Source organism: Miniopterus schreibersii (genome assembly GCF_964146895.1).
Source record: "Miniopterus schreibersii genome assembly, chromosome: 8".
Taxonomy (NCBI): Eukaryota; Metazoa; Chordata; class Mammalia; order Chiroptera; family Miniopteridae; genus Miniopterus; species Miniopterus schreibersii.
This window is the reverse complement of record NC_138109.1, coordinates 71,670,034-71,693,170: the sequence shown is the minus strand read 5'-3', so window position 1 is coordinate 71,693,170 and position 23,137 is coordinate 71,670,034. Positions and strand designations below refer to the sequence as shown.

Here is a 23,137-nt window from a genome sequence, read left to right as displayed (position 1 = left end):
CCTGACAGAGAGGGGTCCACAAAGGTTTGTTTTGTTTTAAAAACCAGTTATCAGGCAGCGACTCTAGGGAAATGGACTGCAAGGTGGGTTTGTCTATAGGATGTGGTGCTCCCCACGCCCGAGGCTCACATCAGGCAAAAATGTTAGGGCTGTGACGCGAGGGAAGGAGCAGATGATGGTCGTACAGTTCCATTGACCCGATATATTTTGTTTTAGGAAAGAATCTACTTTCAGAGGTGACAGAAAGCAAGAAACAAGGATGCCGGTAATGAAGTAACTTTTATTGTCTGGGGGCATTACTTCCCAGGTTTTAGTTATTTGCCTGCCATCTTCTAAATTTCTCATGGGTCTGCACTTTATATTTCTCCATTCAGTTGATCTTAAACTTACTTTAAAGGGAATTATTTCACTTTCAAATGGAAAATCATCATGAGTTGTTACAAACAGTAGGTAAGCCCCCAGGTAGATACAGTGGAAAATAACAAAGTTATCATATGGAACTGTACCTTTCTTGTATTAGGCCTGTTCTCGCTTTTTGAAAAAAGATTAGTAAGTAGAAGATAAGTGTTCAAGACCTACTAACACTGGAAATTTAGCCTGAATAGGAGCAGATGTGGTAATGAATTGAAATGTTTTGCTCTGAGTCAGGGACGTGGTGTTGTTTCTCTGGGCACCAGCTTCCACCTCTCCAGCTTGCCTCCCACCTTGGGAAGGTCAGTGCTCTAAATCTGTAGTCAGAGCATTTAAAAAATCTCTATAATGAACATTAAATGAGGTCTTCAAAAAATTGGAGATCATGAGCTTCAAGCAAATGAGTTCTGGCTCTTTCTGGCTTGCTTGTAGCCGTGGTCCTCACTCCCCACTGCGCATCTTCTAGCTGGGATCCCCAGGGGAGCTGATGAAAAGACAAGCCTGGATCCCTTCCCAGATGACTCTGACTTAGCTGGTCCAGGGTAGAGCCCGGGCATCAGGATTTGTTTTAAAGCCCCTCCTGGTAATTCTAATATGAGCCAACTTTAAAAACAACTGCTCGGGGTACTTGTGTTTTTGTAAATAACTTTCAGCACTTTTTAATATAAAACTAAAGAAACTGGGAAGGCCTTGCTGTGTGTGTGTTGTTGTTTTTTTAAATTGGGTGCATTCAGTGGAGTGATGTGTGGTTTTTACAAGACACTGGCTGAGCAGGTCTGGAACAAATGTGGGGCTTCCACCGACCTTTTTATTTTTATCCTAAGAGGAAAGTGCAGATAGGCCTCGCTCACAGAGTTCCTTTCAAAAATGAGCTTCTTGCCCAGCTGGCGTTGCTCAGTGGTTGAGCATCGACCTATGATCTAGGCGATCACGGTTCAATTCCCTGTCAGGGCACATGCCCGGGTTGCGGGCTCGATCCCCAGTAGTGTGCAGGAGGCAGCTGATCAATGACTCATCATTGATGTTTCTATCTCTCTTGCACTCCCCCTTCCTCTCTCTGAAATTAGTATATATATATATATTATATATTATATATAATATATATATGTATATATATATTTTTTAAATGAACTTCTCTACAAAATGGTGAACTGCTGAACATTTTAAATTGGGTCTTCAAAAATAAATTCATTTGAAAAATAGATAGTTCACCATCACCCACCTTAAAGGTTACGGGTTGTGTTACCGTAAACAGGGGCGATGCTGGTTGCCGCCTGGAGCTGTTTCTATGCTTCGCCATTTCAGGCACAGGGTTGGTCCTCCAGCTGATGTGTCAGGTTGAGAAGAGCATGTGAGGTACTGTCACCACTTAATACTTTGGATTCATGAGAATCCTCCCTGGCCTGAAATGAGAACGAGCTGTTACGAGCTGAATGGTGGAGCCCCTATTGAGAGAGACGCAGGGTGGCGTAAGGACTGGGTCCCTGGAGGGGCACAGAGGCCAGGGCTCAAATAGAGATGTGTTTTGTTAAAGTCAGAACATATTTTATATTCAAATTGAGCATAAACATTTATTTGTTACAGCATTTATAAAAATGAATCAAAAATAGAAAAATATTTTAAAAATATAAGTATCAATGTACAGTTAAATAATTCACCAGAACAGATTAGATTTGCCCTCAATCTCTAACTTTATAGTTCAGGCTCAATTTCTTCTTTTTTTAAAAATCCTCACCCAAGAATATGTTTTTCATTGATTCTAGAGAGAGGGGAAGGGAGAGGGAGAGAGAAACAGCGGTGTGAGAGAGAAACATTGATCGGCTGCCTCACATACAGGCCCGATTGGGAGTTGAACCCGAGACCTGGGTATGTGCCCTGACTAGGAATCAAGCCGGTGACCCTTCAATGCCCAGGACAAAGCCCTAACCACTTAGCCACGCCGGCCAGGGCCAGGCTCAGTTTCCAAAGGCTTTCAGGTTTAAGTAGAAATGACCCTCATTTTTATCTTAGTTCTTCTAAAATGTAGACAAGCATGTGTTTGCAAAAATTATTTGTATACTTTCTTTTGTTGTTTAGGTTAGTGTTTTGGAGTTACAGTATTGACAGGATATTGAGGTGCATCCGCTTTTGAACAGCTACCCAGCATCTCTCCAGTTGCAAGTATCTGACTAGAGAGGAATTTGTCACAGTTGCAACAGCCGCTCGGTTGAGACTTGTTTCCCCTTCCCCTCTTTACTCCTGTGCCTTTTTCTTACGTAAGAGACCCCCTTACTCCTCTCTTGCCTGACTTCGTACTGACAGGCTTGATTGTACATAGAGGGTGCTGACACCCCTTTGAAAGTGCTCATTTACCATCTGTGTCTGTGGAAGTTCAATTACAGGAAACACCTCTTCTCAGAGAGCAATGGAGAGTCAAGTTCCAGTGCCACTGGCACCGCCCTGTCTTGGACGGTTCACCAAGACAGGAAATCCCTAAAACCATATCCCAGGAGGAAAAAGACAAGAACCAGAAGTAGCTTAAGAAGTAAGTTGGGCGCCTGCCTTCCTTCAGGCCCTTTTTTAAGTAAGTCGGCAGGTGTGTATTTCTCAGTACGTGGTGAGAGAGGCCACCAGAGAGATGCGTATGATCCTATGAGTTCCTGTCCCGCTGCGATTACACTGAAAAGGCACAATGTACATACTTGAAACTACAAAACTATGGGAATGGCCGTAGATAGGAACTGACCATAAGTGGAGGAGAAGCTCCCAGGGGAGGAAGCTGAAATGAGCTGGAATCATCACGGAAAGCTTCGGGGAAGAGTTGGGTGGGACTTGAGCTCATCCTCGGGGAAAGAATAGGCGTGGGGAAGGGCAGCTTGCTGAGTTAGGTAGAACTGCAAGGACAGACTGAGCACGTGAGGACCATATTCGAGGACGTGATATGGAGCAGAGAATCCATGCTGGGTAGTGAGGAGCAGAGTTGGATCACTAGAAAGGGATCTTACGAGCCAGACCTTAGAGACAGTTGTGGGAAATAGGAATTGCTTCTCGCCTGCACATGTATAATGGGAGAGGGATAGATGAATTTTTGTATTTCTCACAAGTAAATTTATCCATTGCATACTTTCTCCTTCCATTTTAGTCTTGCCACTTTCCCCTCTCAGTCCTGGCAGTGACCACTATAAAGACCAGGTAAGTCAATTTTATCTCGGCTGCCCTGTGCCCCATGGCATCAAGCATGGCACAGGTCGATCTGTTCAGGGTTAGGCTGTATTTATTTCTAATAAAAACTCCTTTCGGGAATATGAGAGTAACAAGGCAGTGGTATGTAATCCACTGTCAGTAGAAGCTGCAAGGACTTTTAAACGTTTAGTACGGCTCTTGGGTAAAGATTTAGGATCTTTTTTGTTGTTCCCAAATGTTGCCGAAAGGTTATAATAGTGCATCGAATCTGGGCTGTTCTGATTTCTGCAAATGTGTTCCCTTCTGAGTTTAGTTTAAAAAATAAACTTCTTGGTTTAATTCTTCCCTTAGTGTTCAGTTTATTGATATGTTGTTTCCAAAGCTTTTAATGATTTAAACATTCAGTCTTTATTATGCAAGGGGTTGAAATGCCTGTGAGGTTATATAAACATTGAATAAACCCTCAGAGGTTCTTAATTCCCTTCAGTTACCCTGGTTTTATAGCAAAGTAGTTAAGAGTCTGAACACTAGTGTCCTCCAGACCAATGCAAAGCTGATTTTTCCTGTGATTAGCTGAATCACCTCTCTCAGCAGTTGGCTTTTCTTGTCAAATGAGAACTGTCATGTCTGGCCCCTGGGATTCTGAGGGCATCAACAACAACGTGGTTAGTGCTCCAACCACAGCTAGTTATCTGCCCCCCACCTGGCTTCCTCCTTCAGCCAGGGGAGCGTAGCCCTCTGTGAATCTTAGGGGTTCTCAGGTCCTGTACGACAAAGTATTCAACTCTGCCATCGTAGCATGAAGGCTGCCATGGACTACACTGGCATGAATGGGCGTGTTGTGTTCTGATAAAATGTTATTTACCAGAACCTGATTTAGAGCAGTGGCTAACTTCAGCTGTCATCAGAATGACCAGGATGGCTTGTAAACACACAGATTGCTGGGTCCTGTCCCCAGAGCTTCTGATTGAGTAGGTCATAGGTGGGGCTTGAGAATTTGCATTTCCATCAGGGTCCCAGGTGTTGCTGATGCTGTGGTTGAGGACCACACTTTGAGAACTTTGACTTGGAGTTATTTTTTATTTAGAATTTTCAATTGATATATGACCTAGTGTGCTCCAACTCTGGGATCTAATAGACTTAGTGTTTAGTTTCAAATGGAGCAAACCCAATACTTAAACTTTTTAAAAGGATATTGGAAACATCTTGGAATTTTTTATAACTTGTCTTGTGTGGTTATGAATGTTAACACTTCTAAAAAGTACTATATTTTAGGCTAAACTTCTAACACCATTGTGGAAAGATACCGCCAGGCAAAATAATGCCATACCTCCAAAAATTTCTGGACCAAAATTTCAGGGTAGTTCTGCCCGTTTAACTCCTGAAGCTTCTGCCCAGAAAACAGGTACCCGATTTCTGTTAATTTACATAGAAAAAAATTATTATATTTTGGGAGAGGTAGTTTGAAATACGTAAAACATTTTTCTTTTACTATCTGTTGGAGAAAGTGTGAAGGCATGAGTGTTCTTCTCTTCAATATTCTCATTGGCAAGAGATAGAGGAGATTATGTTTTAATTTTGCTTTAACATTTGAGATCAGCTTGTGCATAAGAAGCAACTCAAATGACGACGTGCTAGCAGGGGCTGGCAAACTTTTTAAGGACTGGGTAGTACATACTTATTGCTTTTTGGCCCCTATACTTTCTGCTGCAACTATTTAACTCTGCAGTTGCAGCACAAAATCAGCCCTAGGCAAGATGTAAACTGATGGGCATGGCCGTGTTTCCATAAAACTTTATTTGTAAAACCAGGTGGCAGAAGGGGCCTGAGGGGCCAGAGTTTGCCAACCCTTGACCTATAAGGTTTATCTTAACCCCCCACTGGATTTTATTAAAACTACTTGCATTTTTTAAACTTGTAAGAGTAGGGGTTTTGTTTCTCTCACCTTTATCAGCTTACTCAGCACATTGCCAGGCAAATAACGGCACTAAGTAAGCGTGCAACTGGCCACCTTCTAGCTTGGCTGCCACTGGCAGAAAAGAAACAAGGAGAGAGGAAAATTAGCAGAAGAGAGTAAGAGGGAATAGGGGAGTGGAACGAAGAGAGAAGGAGATGCAGGGACCACAAGATGGAGGCAGTAGAATCCTGGCCCATGAATTTGGGGCCAGATGGACACTATGAAAGGTGCTGATCTCATGGAGGGAACTGGCCATTCATTTTATCTACAGGGCTGCAAACCCAGTAGCCTTCCATACGTGCCACAAAGGAGCCAGTCGTTGGTTTTTGTTTCAGTCAGTCCTGTGTCCCCTTTGCTTTTGATGGTGGGATTTACTTGCAGAGGGATGGTGAAATGCTAGTGCCTGGGGCTGCTGCTTAGTGTGCTCATTCCCTCGAATCTGTTCTAAGACTCGGAACTTCAGAGCCCCCGCCCCCAGAGCAGCCCGTCTTCACTGCAGCGCTCAGAAGCTGAAGAGCATGCGTCTGAGGTACAGTTTAATTGTTGAATTTTCACCGGGTTTTCCAGAATTAATGTTATATTTGCCTAATGTACTGGCTTGTTCCGCTTAAGGGGTGATGTAACATCATTTGCGTTTTATTTGACACAAATACATATACTTGTGGCCTGTTTGTTTTTCAAGTCTGTGAACCAAGACTCACTGATGAAAAGTGCTAACCTCAGGCGTAAACTGGGAAACCTGGAAGACAGAGGTGAGAGAATTCTAAACTCTTTTTGCAGAATACAGCAAAATTGATCTGATTTTGCCGGCTGGGCTGTTACTCAAATTGCAACAGATAAAATCACTTTACCGAGCGCCGGCTGCCAGGCCTTGGAGAGCTCAGTGTGATCTGCACACCAGCTCCCAACGTGTGTGAAGGTCAAGGAGAGGGGCAGGGGGCTTCACTCAGGAACGAGAACGGCTTGTGTCAAGAAGCATATAGCTTGGAGACCTGGATCCCGCCAACCAGCACCCCTCCTCTTCGGCCTTACAGAAGGGCTTCGTGGGGGCACTTACAGTTTATCAGCAGTGTTTCAAAAGGTCATGTAGCCAAGGTATTAAAACTTCCGAATTCATTCCTCATGGTAACAGTGATAGGAAGGTTTCCTGGCCAGCTCACCATGTGCTGAATTGGTAGAGCGCCTAACTAACCACTCTTTAGGGTGTTTGTGAACTGTTTGTTTTTTCTTCACATTTTAAGTTAAATAGTAGGGAGATTCCAATAGTTTGAACTGTGTTCAGGATATTTAGTGTATCAATACAGCAAACATCTGCAAACCACCAGTTTAAGAAACATCACTTTTTCCAAATCTTGGTTCGCTCCACCCCACACCATCCCCACCCCTTCCACCCTCATAGCAGTCCATGAAGCTTCGTTTTGTGTTAGATTCCACCGCTTTTGCTTTTTTCACTTTTACATTGTGAAGAATACCATATTCAGAAGAGAAAAAAGACATGCATACAGTTTAAAGAGCGATCATAAGGTGACCGTGTCTGCAACTCAGAATGGGAACCAGAAAATTGTCACTGGCTTGGGACCCTTGCACACAGGCCCATGCCCTGTTCATCCCCTCTGTCCCTCACAGAGGCCACAACAGCCCTGAGCTGTGGAAACGCTTCTGTCGCTTTTCCCTTTCGTTAATTTTACTTTTGTGTGTGTGCATCCCTAAATAATACGTAGTTTATATTTGATTTGAAATGTAAACAAACGGCATCATGCTGTGACTATCTGGTGTGGCCTGTTTCTTTTGCTCAGAATCACTTGTAAGATCCATTTACTGCTGTTGCATGTGAGTGAAGTATATTCATTGTCCTCACACCGTACGTAGCGTTCGGTTACGTGAAAATACCATTATGTATTTATGCATCCCATGGGGTCTTTGACTTGTTTGCAGTTTTAGTTGTTGGAAATAATGCCAGTTTAAAGACTCGTGCACATTTCATCATGCAGGTAGAGAAAAATATTAGGTATGTTTTTAGAAATAGAATTGCTGGGCCCTGGAGCATACATTTCTTTACCAGTTTTAGCTGTACCAAACTGTTTTCCCAAAGTGGTCATGTCAGTGTACTTTCCCGCCAGCTGTGTGTGAGAGTCCTGCTGCTACACATTCTTGCCAACGCTTGGTATTTAAAATTTTCGGTGTGTGTGTGTGTGTGTGTGCATGTATACATTGAAGTTCTAATTTTAATATCCCTGATAAAAGTTAAGCAGCATTTCATATGTTTACTAGCCCTTTGAATTTCCTTTTTTGTGTAATGTCTAAAATGTCATGCCGACTTGTCAATAGGATTGTCTTTTTATATAAATTTCTAGGAGTTCTTCATATAGACCGGACTTGGTTGTATGTCTTGTAAATATCTTCTTCCACTTTGTGGTTTGCACTTCTCTGTATGATGCTGTCTGTGTTTGTCTTTATGACTTCCTTTTCAAAAAAGGAAAGTTTTAAACTTTAATGAATTGGAAATTATTAATCTTTTCTCTATGGGAGAAATTCTTTCCTATCTGAAGTCAAAGATATTCTCATACACTGTTTCCTCTGTTATGGGCATTGAATGCTGTACATTTCTAAGGACTGCTATAGGCGAATCCCACACGTTGTAATATATATTTGTTATTACTTATTTTGAAATGTTTTCTGTTTTTTTCTTTTGAAGAAAAGAAGTGTATATCTTAATTCTCAGTGGTGTGGTATTTTTCTAGCTCTTTTTGTTGCTGTTCTCTAGTTTGATTGCCTGTGGCTAGTGAACAGTTGGTATGATTACATCCTCTGGAATTTCAAGATGTACTTTATGATCCAATATATGTCAGATTTTTTAAAGGTTAGTATGTGGTTAAGAGTATATTCAACAATCATTGGGTGAATCATCTCTACATATGTATATCCATTAGGTCACTGTTCTTAACTATGTTCTTCAAATATTTTACATTCTTACTAATTATTTTCAGTCTCCTATCAGTTGGTGAGAGTAGTGTGTTAAACCCAATCATTATGATTGTGAACTTGCCAGTGTTCTCTTTTGATTCTGTTCAATTTCGACTCATTAAATAAGAATGTCTTCAGGTGCTTATAAATAAAATAGTTTATCCTTATTGATAAACTATTTTATATTGAAACTTTTATCATTGTGAAGTGAGCCCCTTTATCTCCAATAATGTTTTTGTCTGAGTCTGATATTTCTTTTAGAATTGACTTAGTATAATTTTTCATCCTTTTATGTTTAACGTATACATTTTAACGTTATAGATATTACTTGTAAATAGCCTATAGTTGGATTCCCTGACCCCTCATATCATAGTATTTGTCTTCAAACTGGAGTATTTTGTCCATTTACATATAATGTAATTACTGCTACATTTGGATTTGTTACCAATTTATTTTGTGTTTTCTATATGACCCAACCATTTTGATTTTCTTTCTTGTATTTTTATTTTGCTTAAGTATTTTTTCTCATTCCATTTCCTCTTCTACTCATTTGTAGTTCTGTACTCTGGGTGGTTTTTTTTTTCTTCTTTTTTTTTTTTTTTCATCTGTTAACCTAGAAATTATAACATGCATAAATTTTCAAATTCCACTTTAATCAATAATATTATTTTCCTCTTAGATTGTATAGGACCTTAAGACTCCTGAATTCCATTATCCTACCCCAACCACATTATGTGGTGGTGTTCTTTAATTTAATTTAATTTAATTTAATTTAATTTAATTTAAAAAGTGAAGGCATGTTTTATGTAGTCATGTATGTTTTTATATTCCCACAAATTTACCACTTTGCCACATTCTTCTTGTTTCTCACACTTTGCATGTGAAACCCCTTTCTTTCTGTCTGTGATACAACTTTGGTGAAGGTCTGCTAGTGGGAACTTCCTCAGTTTTAGCTTGTATGAAAATGCCTGTTTCACCCTTACTCTTGAACAAATTTTCACTGGGTGTAGAATGTAGGTTGGCATAACTTTTTGTTTCAGTACATCAAAGAAATTATTCCACTGCCTTTTAATGTCTCTTCTTGCTGATGAAAATCCAGTTGTTACTCTAACAGTCACCCTTGGAAGGTAATTTGTCCCTTCTTTCCTGCCACTGAATACTTGTAAGATTATTTCTATTTATCATTAGTAATTTCCATTTATTAAAATTTATCTAACTGTGGTCTCTTTTCATTGTATCCTGCATGGTATTTGCAGGGCATCTTGAATATATGAAATAGTGTATTTTATCAGTTCTGGAAGTCTCACTCATTATTTCCTCAAATATTGTTTCTGGCTCATTTTTCCTTTTTCCTTCTAAAACTCCAGTTAGATACATGATATTCTCTCATTCTGTGATCTATGTTTCTTAAGTACTCTCACATATTTTTTATTTCTTTTCTCTATTTGCATACTGGATAATTTAATTGGCCCAATCTTCCAGTTCACTACTACTCTTTCACCTGTATCTGATCTGCTATTGACTCTATCATGAAATGTTTATTATTGAATCTTTTGTTTCCAGAAAATGTTTGGTTCGCTACAGATCTTCTAGGTCATTTTATATAGTGCTGTGTTCCCTGCCAATATTTTTAAGTTTGATTTTATTTCTTTAAAAAGAGTGGGTGTTTTTGGTAATGAGTATCTGAAGTTTTCATGAATATCTTTCTGCTCTCTGATTCTGCTGCTACCAGCTCATGGTACATTGTTTCTTTGTGTGCTTAATCAGCTATTTATTTATTTGCAGCTTCTCATTTTCCTTAGAAACTATTTATGATAATTCATTGAAACCTAGGATGAAGTGATTGCTTCTTTACCCTTTTTGTTGTTCTTTGCTGATTTATTGCTCTTTGGCCAGATTCTACTTCATCTAGTTTTGTCATTTTTGCTTTCTTTTTGTATCCACTTACCAGCCAAACTATTGTCTGTGTTTTTATTTTCAACCTTTATAAATCATTTTGTATTAGGTATTTTTTTTGTATATAGTATAGTATAGGTTTTGCTGTATGATATAATCTGAAGATATTTTTCTTCAGGTGAGTTAACCCTATTTTTATTGATATGACACATGATTGTCTTAGTTCTGTGACTATAATATGTGATGTTGCTTTTTTGAGGTTTTACAAATTATTTCACCATATGGTCTGTTTTATTTTCAAACATATTTGATTGTAACTTTTAATTTAGGCAGCTTGATTGGGTATACATTTTTGACTTAGTTATTTTTCAGGACTTTGTAGTGTTCCACTGTGTCCCAGGGTTGCATTTTTTTCCTTTCCAAGTGAATTGGACTTTTTGTTTGAGAGCTCAAAGGATTCTTTGTTTCCTCTCTTTTGCGCATATTCCCCAGTGTCATATCTACCCATCCAACAGGTAAACATTGTAATATGTTTGCTTGTTTATTTGTTTTGATAGACCTGGAGAGCCTTTTCTATGCTTTCGTGGATTTTCCCCCCAGGTTTGTTGAAATATAATTGACATATAACATTCATTTTATAACTATAAGTTTGTACCCTTTGGCCAACATCTCCTCATTTCTGTAGTTCGGTTGTAATTTTGATGTGGTGCGCGAGGATATGAGTACTGTGCTTACCTACGCCACCATCTTGACTGAAGTTAAGATGTCTTATGTCTTATTTTGTAGAAACTTGGATATTCTGCAGCATTCATTCATTCCTTTGTTCTGTGAATGTCTACTGAGTATCTGCTATGTGTGAGGCACGTTTCTACATGATATTCTAGAGAACAAAACAGACAAAATGCCTGACCTCATTGGAGCTTACCTTCTACTGGGGGAGACATAATACACAAGAAAAGTAATACTTGTATATATCATATTGTGGTAGAGGCTAAGAAAAAAAATCAAGGAAGGGGCTTAAAAGCTGGGAGGTTGTATTAAAATGTTATGTTGTGATAAAGGCTAAGAAAAAATTATTTAGGAAAGAGGGTTAGAAGTTAGGGGGGTACTGAAATTTTAGGTTGTATGGCCAAAGGAAACCTTAGTGCAGATATGTGGGGAAAAGGGCTCAAGTTAGAGGAACAGCAAGTGCGAAGGCCACTAGGTGAGAATGTGTCTGGGGTGTCTGAGGAACCCCAAGGAGACCAGGGTAGAGGAGCAGAGTGGAGAAAGAGACACTTGCCTCTTGGCTTCTCTACTGTCTGCCTACCATATTGTACAACTCCTTGCACATAGTAACATTCAAGTGTTTATTAAGCAAATTAATGAAATTGGATTCTAGAACTTTCAGAGGGAAAACCAATAGTGACTAGCTGGCTATGTGAGGAGAGAGGGGGAAGCAGATGACTTCACTAACATGACTTAGTGTAGGGGCTAAGCGTATGGTGGGGAGGAAAGACTGGTTAGGGGGAGCAGGAACAGACAGCATGGGTTCAAGGTGGAGATGTCGAGTAGGCAATTAGAGACACAAGCTTGCTGCTTACGAGAGCTCAGGCAAGAGCGGTGTTTGGGAGATGACAGTGCAAGGTATGGGATTGATGAGATCCTCCAGGGTCATGGTGTGGGAACGCAGGTGTGGACAGTCTCGGCGTGGGAATGCAGAAAGAGATACGGGTTCATTCTACAGGCAGGACCTCAGGCCTTGGTGATGGGAGAGAAGTAGATGGTAAAGAAAAGCAGGAGTCAGGCTGAACACTAGTGCACTGTTGACAATGGTGCTGCCTTTGATAAGATCAGGAGGGCCTGGATGGGGCGAGAGTGAACATGAGAATAGGAAATATTTAGCAAATGCCAAATTGAAAAGAGAACCTATACATATATATTTTTAAGTTTATTTTTTATTATTGTCAGTATTACAGATGTCCCCTATTTCCCCACCCACGTCTCCCCTTCATCCAGCCCCCGCCTTACCCCAGGACTTCACCACACTATTGTCTGTGTGTCCATGGGCTATGCCTTTTATGCATGTAAGTTCTTCGATGAATCTCTTCCTGAGAATCTATATTTAAATCTCATGAACTGAGGCTCTCAAAGTCACTTGAGCTAGTGAGGAGCCAGTGACCTCATTTATACAGTAGGCCTCAGTACAACCCTGAAGCTCCAGTGTGACCAGCAGGTGGCGCACTCCGCAAGATGATCAGATGAGCTTCCAAAGCCCCTGTGCCTGGAAACCATGCTACTTTGCAGTTTTGCCTGGAGCTGGGGAAGTGTTTTTGTTTTGTTTTGTTTTGTTTTGTTTTGTTTTGTTTGTTTGTTTGTTTCATGGGGCCTGGGGTAGAGGAATGTTTCTGATGTGAGTCATTACTGCTTTTTGTTTCAGTCAGTCTGTACCTTGCCAAGCAGAGTGTTCCTAAATGTTACAGAGCTCATCAAAGCCTGTTCTCATGTGCCTTTTTTAGGCATCAGTAGACTCAGAGCTTTGATTCTTGTTGAATGTGCCACATGCTAAGTGATTAGTACCAGGTAACAAGTTTCACCTTCTGCTTGTCAGGGTTAGATATTAACTGGCGAAAAGAAGACCAGATAAACTTGGGACAAAATAAACGTGTGTGCATGTGGTTATTAACATGCTATGCTTCCCTTTAGACATGTCAGAGAGTAGTTCTGCTAAGTGGAAACAGTCAAAATTGGACGAAGATGATGCTCCGGGATCCCTTTCCTCAGTGATAGAAGAAACAGACTTGGCAGGTAACAGCATGCACCCAGCCAGCCAGTCAAGCAAGAGTGTGACAAATGTAAGCACAGAATGTACCAACACGAATTACAGAGAGTTATAGTCTAAAGATCACAGAAGCTGCAGAGCCCTAAAAACTAAGTGTTCTGTCCTTTCAGAGACAAGTAAATTGTTGCGCAAATTACAGATAAAAGCAGGCACATCTCCTGCTAGCCTTTAGATTTCTGCCTCTTAACTCTTCTTTATGGCAATGTTCAGGGCCTAAGGGTTCCTGAACTTACAGGTCTCTGCTTTAGTTGAAAGTTAACTAAATTTCTGTGTTGGATACATTCACTCTATACCAGTGAAGGAGAATGATCTGAAACATCTGCACTTGTGGGGATGGCCTTCTGGATGAGTGATGCCACTATATTTTGAAACAAAAGTCTCCAACAAGGCAAAATTGGAAACCCAGAGGTACAGAGGGTGGTGAAGAGCCAGGCAGCCTGGCTTCCTCCTGAAGCAGTTGGTGTGAGCTTGCACAGGTTATTTGATATCTCTGTTCAGTGTGGGCAATAGCAGTACTTACTTCCCATGGTTTTTATGAGGATTAAAAGAGTTGACACATGCAAATCCCTCAGAACAGTACCTGGCCCCTCCTGTGCCCTCATGAATCTCCTGGAATCCAGAAGTTGTTAGGCCAGCGTTTCCCTTATAGAAATGCTCTACCCATCAGTTCTTACAACACCTCAGCACTGATTTAAAGTGCTGGGGAAGTTTGGCTGAAACGGGCACTTGCCAGAGAGGGCGGTTTGCTGGGAAGCAACATGCAGCGCCTGCTGCGAGGACTCTTGGCTTGAGTTGGCCCCGTGGGCCTCAGCCAGAGTCAGCCCGCTGCAGTCACAGCCAGGCAGCCGTGGGGCTTCGCGGGTCGGATTTGTGCTCTGCCTGACTGTCCCTCCTCCGGGCAGCTCATGGACTGAGCACATCTACTTCAAGCACTTTGTTAACTTTACTGAATGTTCTGCTTTTATTGTTCAGAAGACATTTCTACTTCATCCCTGGCAGTTGTGCCAGAGACCTTGAAGAGCTCTGCTGTTATCACAACCTTTGAGAACTTCACTAGAGAACTGAAAAAAAATTATGAGGTAATGGTCCATGAACAAGGAAGAGCTCATATTATTTATGAATACACCGTCTTTCACGTGTGCAAGTATTCCTGCGTCTTTGGGGGAGGTAGGCTTGTCTTAGCTGTGGTCACTGACTCCAGAGCCTCTGCGAATTGTGGTTCATATTTATAAGGCACCTGTTTCATGTTCCTTTGCCACTGTGGGATGGGAAGGACTATTGGAAATGGGACTCACGGTTTGGTGTCATTGATGGCATTCCCAGACACCTGAACTCCCAGGAAGCAATGATTTGGTCACAGTGATAGACAGGAGGAGGGCGAGAAGGAGGGTGTGGAGAAGGGAGGTGTGTGGGGCAAGGTGGTGTTAGGCTGTGGGGGGTGTTCAGCAGGGTGCTGGCTTACCTTTGTGACGCTGCACATGTAGGCCGTCCCAGAGCTCTATCTACCAGATCAGCTTTAGAACCATTTCAGTTCCCTCCTTTTTGCCCTATTTTTGTATATCCCTGGAGTTATTAAATAGCTCATTTGAGAGAATGGTCTTACCCTAATATACATTCATTTAACTAAGTTGGAAGATCTCCAAAGTCTTATTTTCTACGACACCACTGTAAGCTAGTTTATAATGGAAACTGGTGCATGACATCCAGTATGTGTAGCAATAGTATGAACGCAGGTGTTTCTCGTTGACCTCACTGTTCTTTATTCTGCCGGCCCTGGGGTACATGGGAGGTGTGTAGCATGGCACCGCACCACAGCTCAGTAACGTTTGCTAGGAATGTTGTGTGCGGTTTGTGTAGTTATGGTTAACCCAAATGTGATCTTCTTTTATTGTTGTTATGGTTTAGCTTAGGTACAGAAGGAGTGCACTTTATTCTAAATATGGAAAGCAAGCACCGAATTGCCTAATACAGCTTTTAAACCAGATACATCACTGCAGGTAAGTAGTGGCTTTCAGAGCAAGTTCATAAAAGTGTGATTGCTCACAAACACTTGTCTCATGACCGCTGTGCTGGGTAACGAGGAGCTGGAGCTTGGGCGGATGTGAGGTTTGATGCATTGCTTAACTCTTCCAGGTGCCTGGGCCTTCACTCGTAAGATGAGGGGTTGAACTAAAGGCCCTCCTTAAGCCTCTTTATGGTCTACCATTATATGATTCTAAAATATTAATCTTAAAATATTCATAACCCAGTTGTGAAGACAGGGCAAGCATGGGTATATATGTAAAAATGCTGGATAAATGATATGTGGTATAGACATACAGTGGGATATTATTCAACCTTAAAAAGGAATGGAGTTCTGCATCCTGGCCAATGAGACTCAGTGGTTAGAGTGCCAGCCTGTGCACTGAAGGGTTGCAGGTTCGATTCCCGGTCAAGGACGTGTACCTGGGTTGCAGATTACCCACCCCTGCTGGGGTGTATGCAGGAGGCAACCAATCAATGTTTCTCTCTCACATCAGTGTGTCTCTGTCTCTCTCCCTCCCTCTCTCCTTCCTTTCCACTCTCTCTAAAAATCAATGGAAAAAATATTCTTGGGTGAAGATTAACAAAAAACATCCCAAAAAACCGGACTGGAATTCTGATATAAGCTACAATATAGATGAATCTTGAGGACATTGTGCTAAGTGAAATATATAAAAGGACAATTATTGTATGATTCTGCTTATATGAGGTACCTAGAATAGGCAAATTCATAGGGACAGAAGGTGGAATAGAGGTTGCCAGCGGTTGGGAGAGTGGGAAACAGGTAGTTATTGTTTAGTTAGCATGGGGTTTCTGTTTGGGATGGGGGGAAGTTCTGGATGATGGTTGCATAACACTGTGAATGTCCTTAACGCTACTGAATTGTACACTTAAAATGGTTAAAAGGGTAAATTTTATGTTATGTATAGTTTGCCACAATAAAAAATACTACACACACATGCACACGCATGCACACTCATGCAAACACACACACCCCTGTCACCATGTAGCAAGAAGTGGAAAGGTGTTGAGGTTTCAGACAGATGTGAGGGGCAAGAAAGGCGAGTGGAGAGATGGGTTTCTGCAGAGATTGGAGTTGACCCAGAGTGATCACAGGGGGAGTGCTTCTGGAGTGAGGTTCTGGAAATAAAGATTTGAATTAGGTAAAGGAAGGGAGTATAGAGGTTGTTTCTGTTGGAGAGAATGGCCATAAAGGAAGGTGGAGCAGAAAGCCACGCAGGCAGGTCCGTTTGCTTAATTGAAGGAAGTAGAAAGTTCCTTAGGGCAGAATACACAATGTGAATAGAAACTTACAATTTTTTCCAAATATTTATGCAGGTACTGTCATGTGATTCTCAAAACAAGTCCATGAGGCATGGTCCAGGGTGAAGGGGGTCACTGGGGGGGAGGGGGAGACATCTGTAATACTTTCAATAATAAAGATAAATAAAACATAAAAAAATGTATGCATTGAGAACAAAACCCCCCCAAAAAACAAGCCTGTGAAGGACTTTGGGCTCGTGGCACTTCCATGGTCTTCTAGGGGGCGTGCATTTGCTCACTGTGTTGTTCAGCGAGTGCGCCAGCAGGGCTCAGCCTGGCGAGTGCGCGGAGCAAGCTTCCGAGTGTCCTGCCTTCCTGGGGCTTCCAGCCTGATGGGAAGGCAGACGCGAAGCAATTGAACAAATATGTAGTTTATGTGGTGGTTTGACACAGAATAGCGACTGTTAGAAATTTCAGAAATAAGCCTAGAGATGGGAAAAAAGCCTGTGAGCCAACGCCAGCTTTGCGAGCCAGCTTACGTAAGAAAACAGGGAGCGGGTGGAAGGCAGGAAGCTCGGGGAGCCGTGGTCCATGGTATAGTGGCTGCTGGCCCGGGTCTGAGGTCGGCCCCCTTTCCCTGGGGTCCTCTCTCCTTGCTCTACAAAGTATGATTTGAAATGCCAGCTCCCTCCGGGCTTCTGTTGAAAGACTAAATCAAAGTTTGCATAGTTAAGTTTCAGGTTGGTCAGGCAGGGAGGGGAGGGGAGGGAAGAGAGAAGTGTATTCTTAACACAACAGATACCTGGGGGACAAGAAGTGTCCTTGCAGTAAGAAAATCAACTATGAGCGTCTTTTGTCACAGCCAAGCCTTCCCAATGAAATGTGTTGCTTTTACATTTCTCAGACTGAATAAACTCGAGAAGTTTAACAGTTTTGTTCTTCAAGAGCTGACCAGTCTTGAGAAGGATATTCAGGCTCTGAAACACCTTGAGAAGGACACTCTGGTAAGTTCTTTTTGTTTACAACGTTCTCTGTGACTTACGAGAATCTGTTCAGGGTAGAATAACAGCTCACTGCTTCAGCACACCTTTTGTTCAATTTCAGGAATTTTTGGGGAAACAGGCTGATGATCTGAAATCATTCTGCGATCTGCAAATGCTGAGGTATTTTTTAAAATGTATTCTTCCTAGAAGTATTGTAGTTGAAGTGTGAGGTAACGCTTTGGCTAGACTGTGGGGGTTGATTTTGCTAAAACTTCACACAAGGAGCCAAGTAGCTGCTTCCTGTTAAACCAGCTGCTCTGAAGCACTCCCTGAGCAGAGCCTGGCTTCGGACATCCACCTAGAGGTGCAGATTTTGAAAAGCAGAAACAGGGTCATCCAAATGTCACTGTTTTTGATCCAAGTTGATTTATTTTTGAGCAATATTTTAAAAAATTAAAATGAGTACATTTTGAGCAAAGTATTGAGATTTGTTAGTAAACAGTAAATTTTCACTTATATATTGAATTGTGTTATGACACAATAGATTCTATCCAGAACACACACATATATGACAAGTGGGTTCATCCCACCTCCCAGTCTGCGGGAGCCGCCTCTGTCCATCTGGAGCCCCCTCCCACTCCCTGAGTATACTGCGTGGGGTAGTGCGGAGCAGGGCCCTTTGTGCCCCTGCGTGGGCCCTGGAAGGGGATCCTCGTGTTTCCTTCCGGCTTGACAATCAAGGGAATCTCCGTGTTAACTTACAGTGGCCGAAGCTGTATCTGCCAGTTGAGAATCAGCTTCTGTCACAGAAATCTAGGTCAGATGGCTTTAGGATGGGTAGTTTTCTGTTTGCATCATGTATTTCAAGCAACACTTCTGAAATTTGGGATACCCTTCCTCTGGTATTCCATTTAACACAATTAATAATGACAGGATGGACTACAGATTTTCACAATTCTTTCCCACACGCGGCTCCCTCCATGTGCCCTCTTACGTAATTAAAGGGGATATGCTTTTCACTGAGTGCCCCAGGCTGTGAATGGTTCTCAAACTTTTTGGAATTAGGACCTCTTTAACTTAAAATGGCATTTTGTTTTTTTCCAGATAACTTTTCTTTATTCCTTAAGGACTTAGCTCTTTATATGGGCTCTGGTGGGGGTTGTGGGGCAGCCCCCGCAGGTCTAAATCAGGGTGGGGGTGTTGGGTCCTTCTGGGCTTCAGGAGGATTCCTGAGCACCTTGCTGTGAATGGCACAGCTCACACAGTGCTGTAGTTTCGCAGACAGCTTGGGGAGCGCTTAGGCCCTGAAGATACTGGCTTTGGAAATGTCTCTGTTGGCTGTGGCTGCTGCTGTGTTTCGAATGCAGAACTTCTTAATGGCCTTGTCCTTGGGCACGCATCAGGCACAATGGGTACAGGGAGTGGGGTGAACCTGGCCATGGTCTTTTTTGGCATGACCGTTGTGCCTTCTATTTTTACTTCTCACATCTTGGAAGCGAGGACCCAAGAGCGGCTTAAACATTTAAAATTTATTGATGATTCCCAAAGAGCCTTTGATTTATGGGTTATATCTGTGAAAATTTTCCACATTAAAGAGTGAGACTGGGATTTAAAACATATATTTATTTTAAAATATCAAATAAATCTATATACTGATTGATGTAAGTAACAGATTTCTATGAACAATAATCAGACTTTTCAAAACAGGAAACGTGAAAAGAGTAGCACTTTTTCATGTTTTTGCAAATCTCTAATGTCTGGCTTAATAGAAGACAGCTGCATGCTCAAGTCTGCTTCTGAATTCAGTCTGTTGTGATACCACGTGTCGTGCAGCCTCTGGAAAATTCAACTGTATATTGTGAGAGAGTAAGAATAAAAAAAGCAAATAATGTCTTGGTATTGTCACCATTTGCCAAAATACATTCTGACCTCATGGAACCTTTGGAAGCTTAGTTTCCTTAGGGGTCCCCAAGGAAAGAGGGGTCCCTTTAGGGTTCCAAATGTTCACACTTTGAGAACCGCTAATTTAAAGAACAAAATTGCTTCTAAATATACATCCCTCGAGGCTTTGCATTTGCGCTCCTTTCTTCCAAACACCCAAGGAAACCCCCCCCGTGGCTTGCCGATGAGAGAGGATGGTGATGCTCTTAGCTCACCTGAGTTCTTACTGGGCACCCAGCTCTGGGCTAAGCTCCTGAAGTGCCTGTGAGATTTAGAGAGGTTCATTAGCTTGGCAGAGCCAGTATCTGGAGCTGGTCAGTATCCAATGTCTATCCCTTTGTTATGTTTGGCACATTAGTGTTGGCTTTTTCTAGGGAGCTGAGAAGGCCCTTTCTCAGACTAGATTATTTCAGCCCGTAGCCCAGTGCTACGAAGAGATTGGGATTCAGTGACTTGAGTTGTGGTTGTGAAACACCTCTGCCTATGTGGAGGCTAGTGGTATTGACGCTGCATAAAATAGAATCAAGCAAAATATTAATTTCCTATGTTGATATCCTAGATTGGCCATTGACCCCCCTATGCTAACGTTGATAACATAGCCATCTATGAAATAACTCTGTGGTATATGCATATACATATATGTATACTCCTCTTTTTAAATTGCCTAATGTGAATGTAATAAGATGGACCAATGTCTTTCAGGCTTAATGCAATTCAGCCTTCCTGAGGAAAGCCAAAGCCCGGTTTTATTACTGCATTCCTGGGGTAGGTACAAAGGTTGGCTTTGTTCAGATGCGAACTGAAGTGAGGGAAACAAGCACTGAAAGATACTTTGTCCACATTACAACTCCTCACTGAGCTTTCTCCTCTCCCACAGTATCTCCCATCTTTAGCTATTATCTTTTTGGATCTGGGTCATTCATTCATTCATTCATCCAGTACACATTTATAACCCAGTGCTTGCTCTGCTGTCAGGCACTGTGCTAAATTTGGAAATACAACGGTTAACATGCAGACATGCTCCCACGGCCATTAAAAATAAATTCCCTGAAGGAATACAGAAAAAAGACAAGTAAACAAAATAATTGCAAGTTTACTGAGCGCTTTGAGGGGTACGAACAAGGTGCTTTGGAAGAGTAGCAGAGCGAAGTATCGATTTCAGATAGGTCGGTCATCAGAGGTATCTCTAAGTGACATTTAAGGTGGGGTTTCAAGAATAGGAAGAAACTAGACTTGTGCACAGTTTAAAGCAGCCAAACTGGTGGGGGGGAACTTGATATCCTCGAGGAACTCAGAGTTCTTGGCTCACAGTGGTGGGAGGGGCCAGTTACGTGAAATGAAGTTGGGAACGTGGCCGGCTCGATGAGGTGAGGCCTTGTTGACCTTGGGGGGGAGTTTGAATTTTATACTGAGGGTGAAGGGACTTATGGATGGATTTTGAGCTAAGACATTGAAGGTGAGGGTAATACACTCTGGTTTTTACTTTAAGAAAAACATTCTAGCTACTGTGTTGAGAAGTGATTGGGGAAGTAAAGAGCACAAGAGGAGAAAACAAAGAATAGCAGAGGAAAGCTCACCTGGAGAGCATTGGAGAGGGGGAGGAAGGGAGATTCAGGTCCATTTTGGAGCCAGAATTAATACATTACTGACAGATGGAAGGAGGGGGTAAAGGGAGGAGAGATAAGGCTGACTCCTGGGTTCCTGTCTTACGGCAGCTGGATGGGTGGCGATGCCAGTTAGAGAGAGAGGGAAGACTCGGGGTGGGAGGCATGTGTGGGCAGAGCAGAAACTAGAGCTCATTTATTAACATTTTAACTTTCAGATGTCTATGCAATCCGAGTGTTGATGAGAACCTGGAATAACGGACAGTTTTCCAGGAAAATGCAATTTAACAGAAGAAACTCCCGAATACTTGGAACAACAGGCAAACATTCATAGAAGAAATAAAGCCGATAAAGAACTGCCCTGCGAATGCGTGTGGTCCAGATTGCAGTGCGGAGTTCTGCTGGTTGTTGAAAGGAAGGAACTTCAGTGCTGTTCAGCTTGATTGGCACTGGCCAGTTCCTTATAGGGGATGGTCATATGACTTCTTTCTGAGGGAGGGAGTGCTCTGAGGGCAGGGGCACTGAGAGCTATTTAGCCTCTTATAGTCATGGGCTTTTGGAGTTGAGTCAGACCAGTTCTCCTCTGTGAGGTCCTCAGGATTGCTTTATCTATTGAGTAGTTATATTCTCTGGTTCAGTTTATCCACTAGAATGTAAGATTCACTATATGAGAATAGAGGCTGGGCCACATCTATATTCCAACCAAAGGACAGAGTGCCTGGCACCCAATAGGTGTAAAATAAAAACTGTCAAATGGATGGATGGATGGATGGATGGATGACGGGACGGAGTGAAATGAGATGTACTGACTTCTGGTTGGTCCTGTAGTTCAGTTTGGGTGTTTTTTTGAAGTGAGCTCAGGTTTCACACAACCCTAAACATCAGGCTTCTGTTTAGACAGTGTTTGTTCTCAGTCATGAGAGGAACCAGGTAGTAATCTCTCTTCTGGTTTCTCTCTATTCCTTGTTAAATCCCTCAAGTTGCTCACTAAACAACAGCAACACCACCAAAAACATGGCACAATCCCTGCAGCCCATCCTCTGCCTGCCAGGGACTTCCAGCTTGGCAGGATCCATCTACCAAGCCATCTGCATCTGTCCACTAGGCTCACCATGTGTCCCTCAGGTCAGGCATCTAGCATGGACCAACGGCATTTCAGCCCTGAGGTAATGTGATCCCAGCACCCCAGCGGTGTGGCCACCAGCACCCACTCGCCTTGGGTGCCTAGGCATGCAACCTTCACCCTTGGACAAGCAGGAGAAAGTGGATAAATCAATAGCAAGGGAGACTGTAGGTGTTTCACATGGTCCATTCAGTCATTCAGAGAGATCATGCAGTTGCTTTGCTGGATACCATCCGAGGGCCATTGTTCTAGGAAGTGAGGAATTTTGGTGAATATGAGCCACTCTGATTATTCCTCAAGAGATCAAAACACAGGTAACAGCAGCCTACAGAAAAAAAATACAATAAAGAGTTAAAATTAATCGTCAGAGAGATGCAAATTAGAACCACAATGAGATACCACCTCGTACTTGTCAGAATGGCTACTGTCAATAAATCAAGCAACAAGTGCTGGCGAGGCTGTGGAGAAAGGGGAACCCTAGTGCACTGCTGGTGGGAATGCAGACTGGGGCAGCCCCTATGGAAAACAGGATGGAGTTTCTTCAAAAATTAAAAATGGAGCTGTCTTTTGACCCAGCGATCCCACTTCTGGGAATTTATCCAAAGAAACCCAGAACACTAATTTAAAAGAATATATGTGCCCCTGTGTTCATAGCAGCATTATTTACAATAGCTGAGCTCTGGAAACAGCCCAAGTGCCCATCCGTAGATGAGAGGATGCAAAAGCTGTGGGGCTTTTACACAATGGAGTGCCACTCAGCCGTAAAAAGGAAATCTTGCCTTTTGTGACAGCATGGATGGACCTAGAGAACATTATGCTAAGTGAAATAAGCCAGTCAGAGAAAGAAAAATACCATATCATCTCACTTATATGTGGACTCTAATGAACAAAATAAACTGACACACAGAAACAGACTCACACATGCAGAGAACAGACAACTGTCAGAGGGGAGGGGGTTAGGGGAGTGGATGAAAAAAGTAAAGGGATTAA

General features: G+C 42.2%; 1 protein-coding gene and 1 pseudogene across 2 annotated transcripts in view; one reads left to right on the top strand and one right to left on the bottom strand.

Moving 5' to 3' along the window:
• The window catches only part of SYCP2L (synaptonemal complex protein 2 like), a gene marked incomplete at its 5' end in the record, with an annotated part of 61,558 nt that extends 40,174 nt beyond the window's left edge, over positions 1 to 21,384 (top strand). The window contains 12 exons of the mRNA XM_081145375.1: positions 2,793 to 2,935; positions 3,533 to 3,582; positions 4,849 to 4,978; positions 5,980 to 6,059; positions 6,213 to 6,282; positions 13,076 to 13,177; positions 14,184 to 14,290; positions 15,117 to 15,208; positions 17,401 to 17,500; positions 17,601 to 17,659; positions 20,123 to 20,185; positions 21,243 to 21,384. Of these exons, the coding sequence (XP_081001501.1) occupies positions 2,793 to 2,935; positions 3,533 to 3,582; positions 4,849 to 4,978; positions 5,980 to 6,059; positions 6,213 to 6,282; positions 13,076 to 13,177; positions 14,184 to 14,290; positions 15,117 to 15,208; positions 17,401 to 17,500; positions 17,601 to 17,659; positions 20,123 to 20,147 (958 nt within the window). The 3' untranslated portion in view covers positions 20,148 to 20,185; positions 21,243 to 21,384. The remainder of the gene's footprint in view (positions 1 to 2,792; positions 2,936 to 3,532; positions 3,583 to 4,848; positions 4,979 to 5,979; positions 6,060 to 6,212; positions 6,283 to 13,075; positions 13,178 to 14,183; positions 14,291 to 15,116; positions 15,209 to 17,400; positions 17,501 to 17,600; positions 17,660 to 20,122; positions 20,186 to 21,242) is intronic.
• Positions 18,618 to 19,001, bottom strand: LOC308560384 (small ribosomal subunit protein eS26 pseudogene; annotated as a pseudogene). The gene has a single exon. The product of its transcript is annotated as a small ribosomal subunit protein eS26 pseudogene (transcript).
• Positions 21,385 to 23,137: the final 1,753 nt, after the last annotated feature.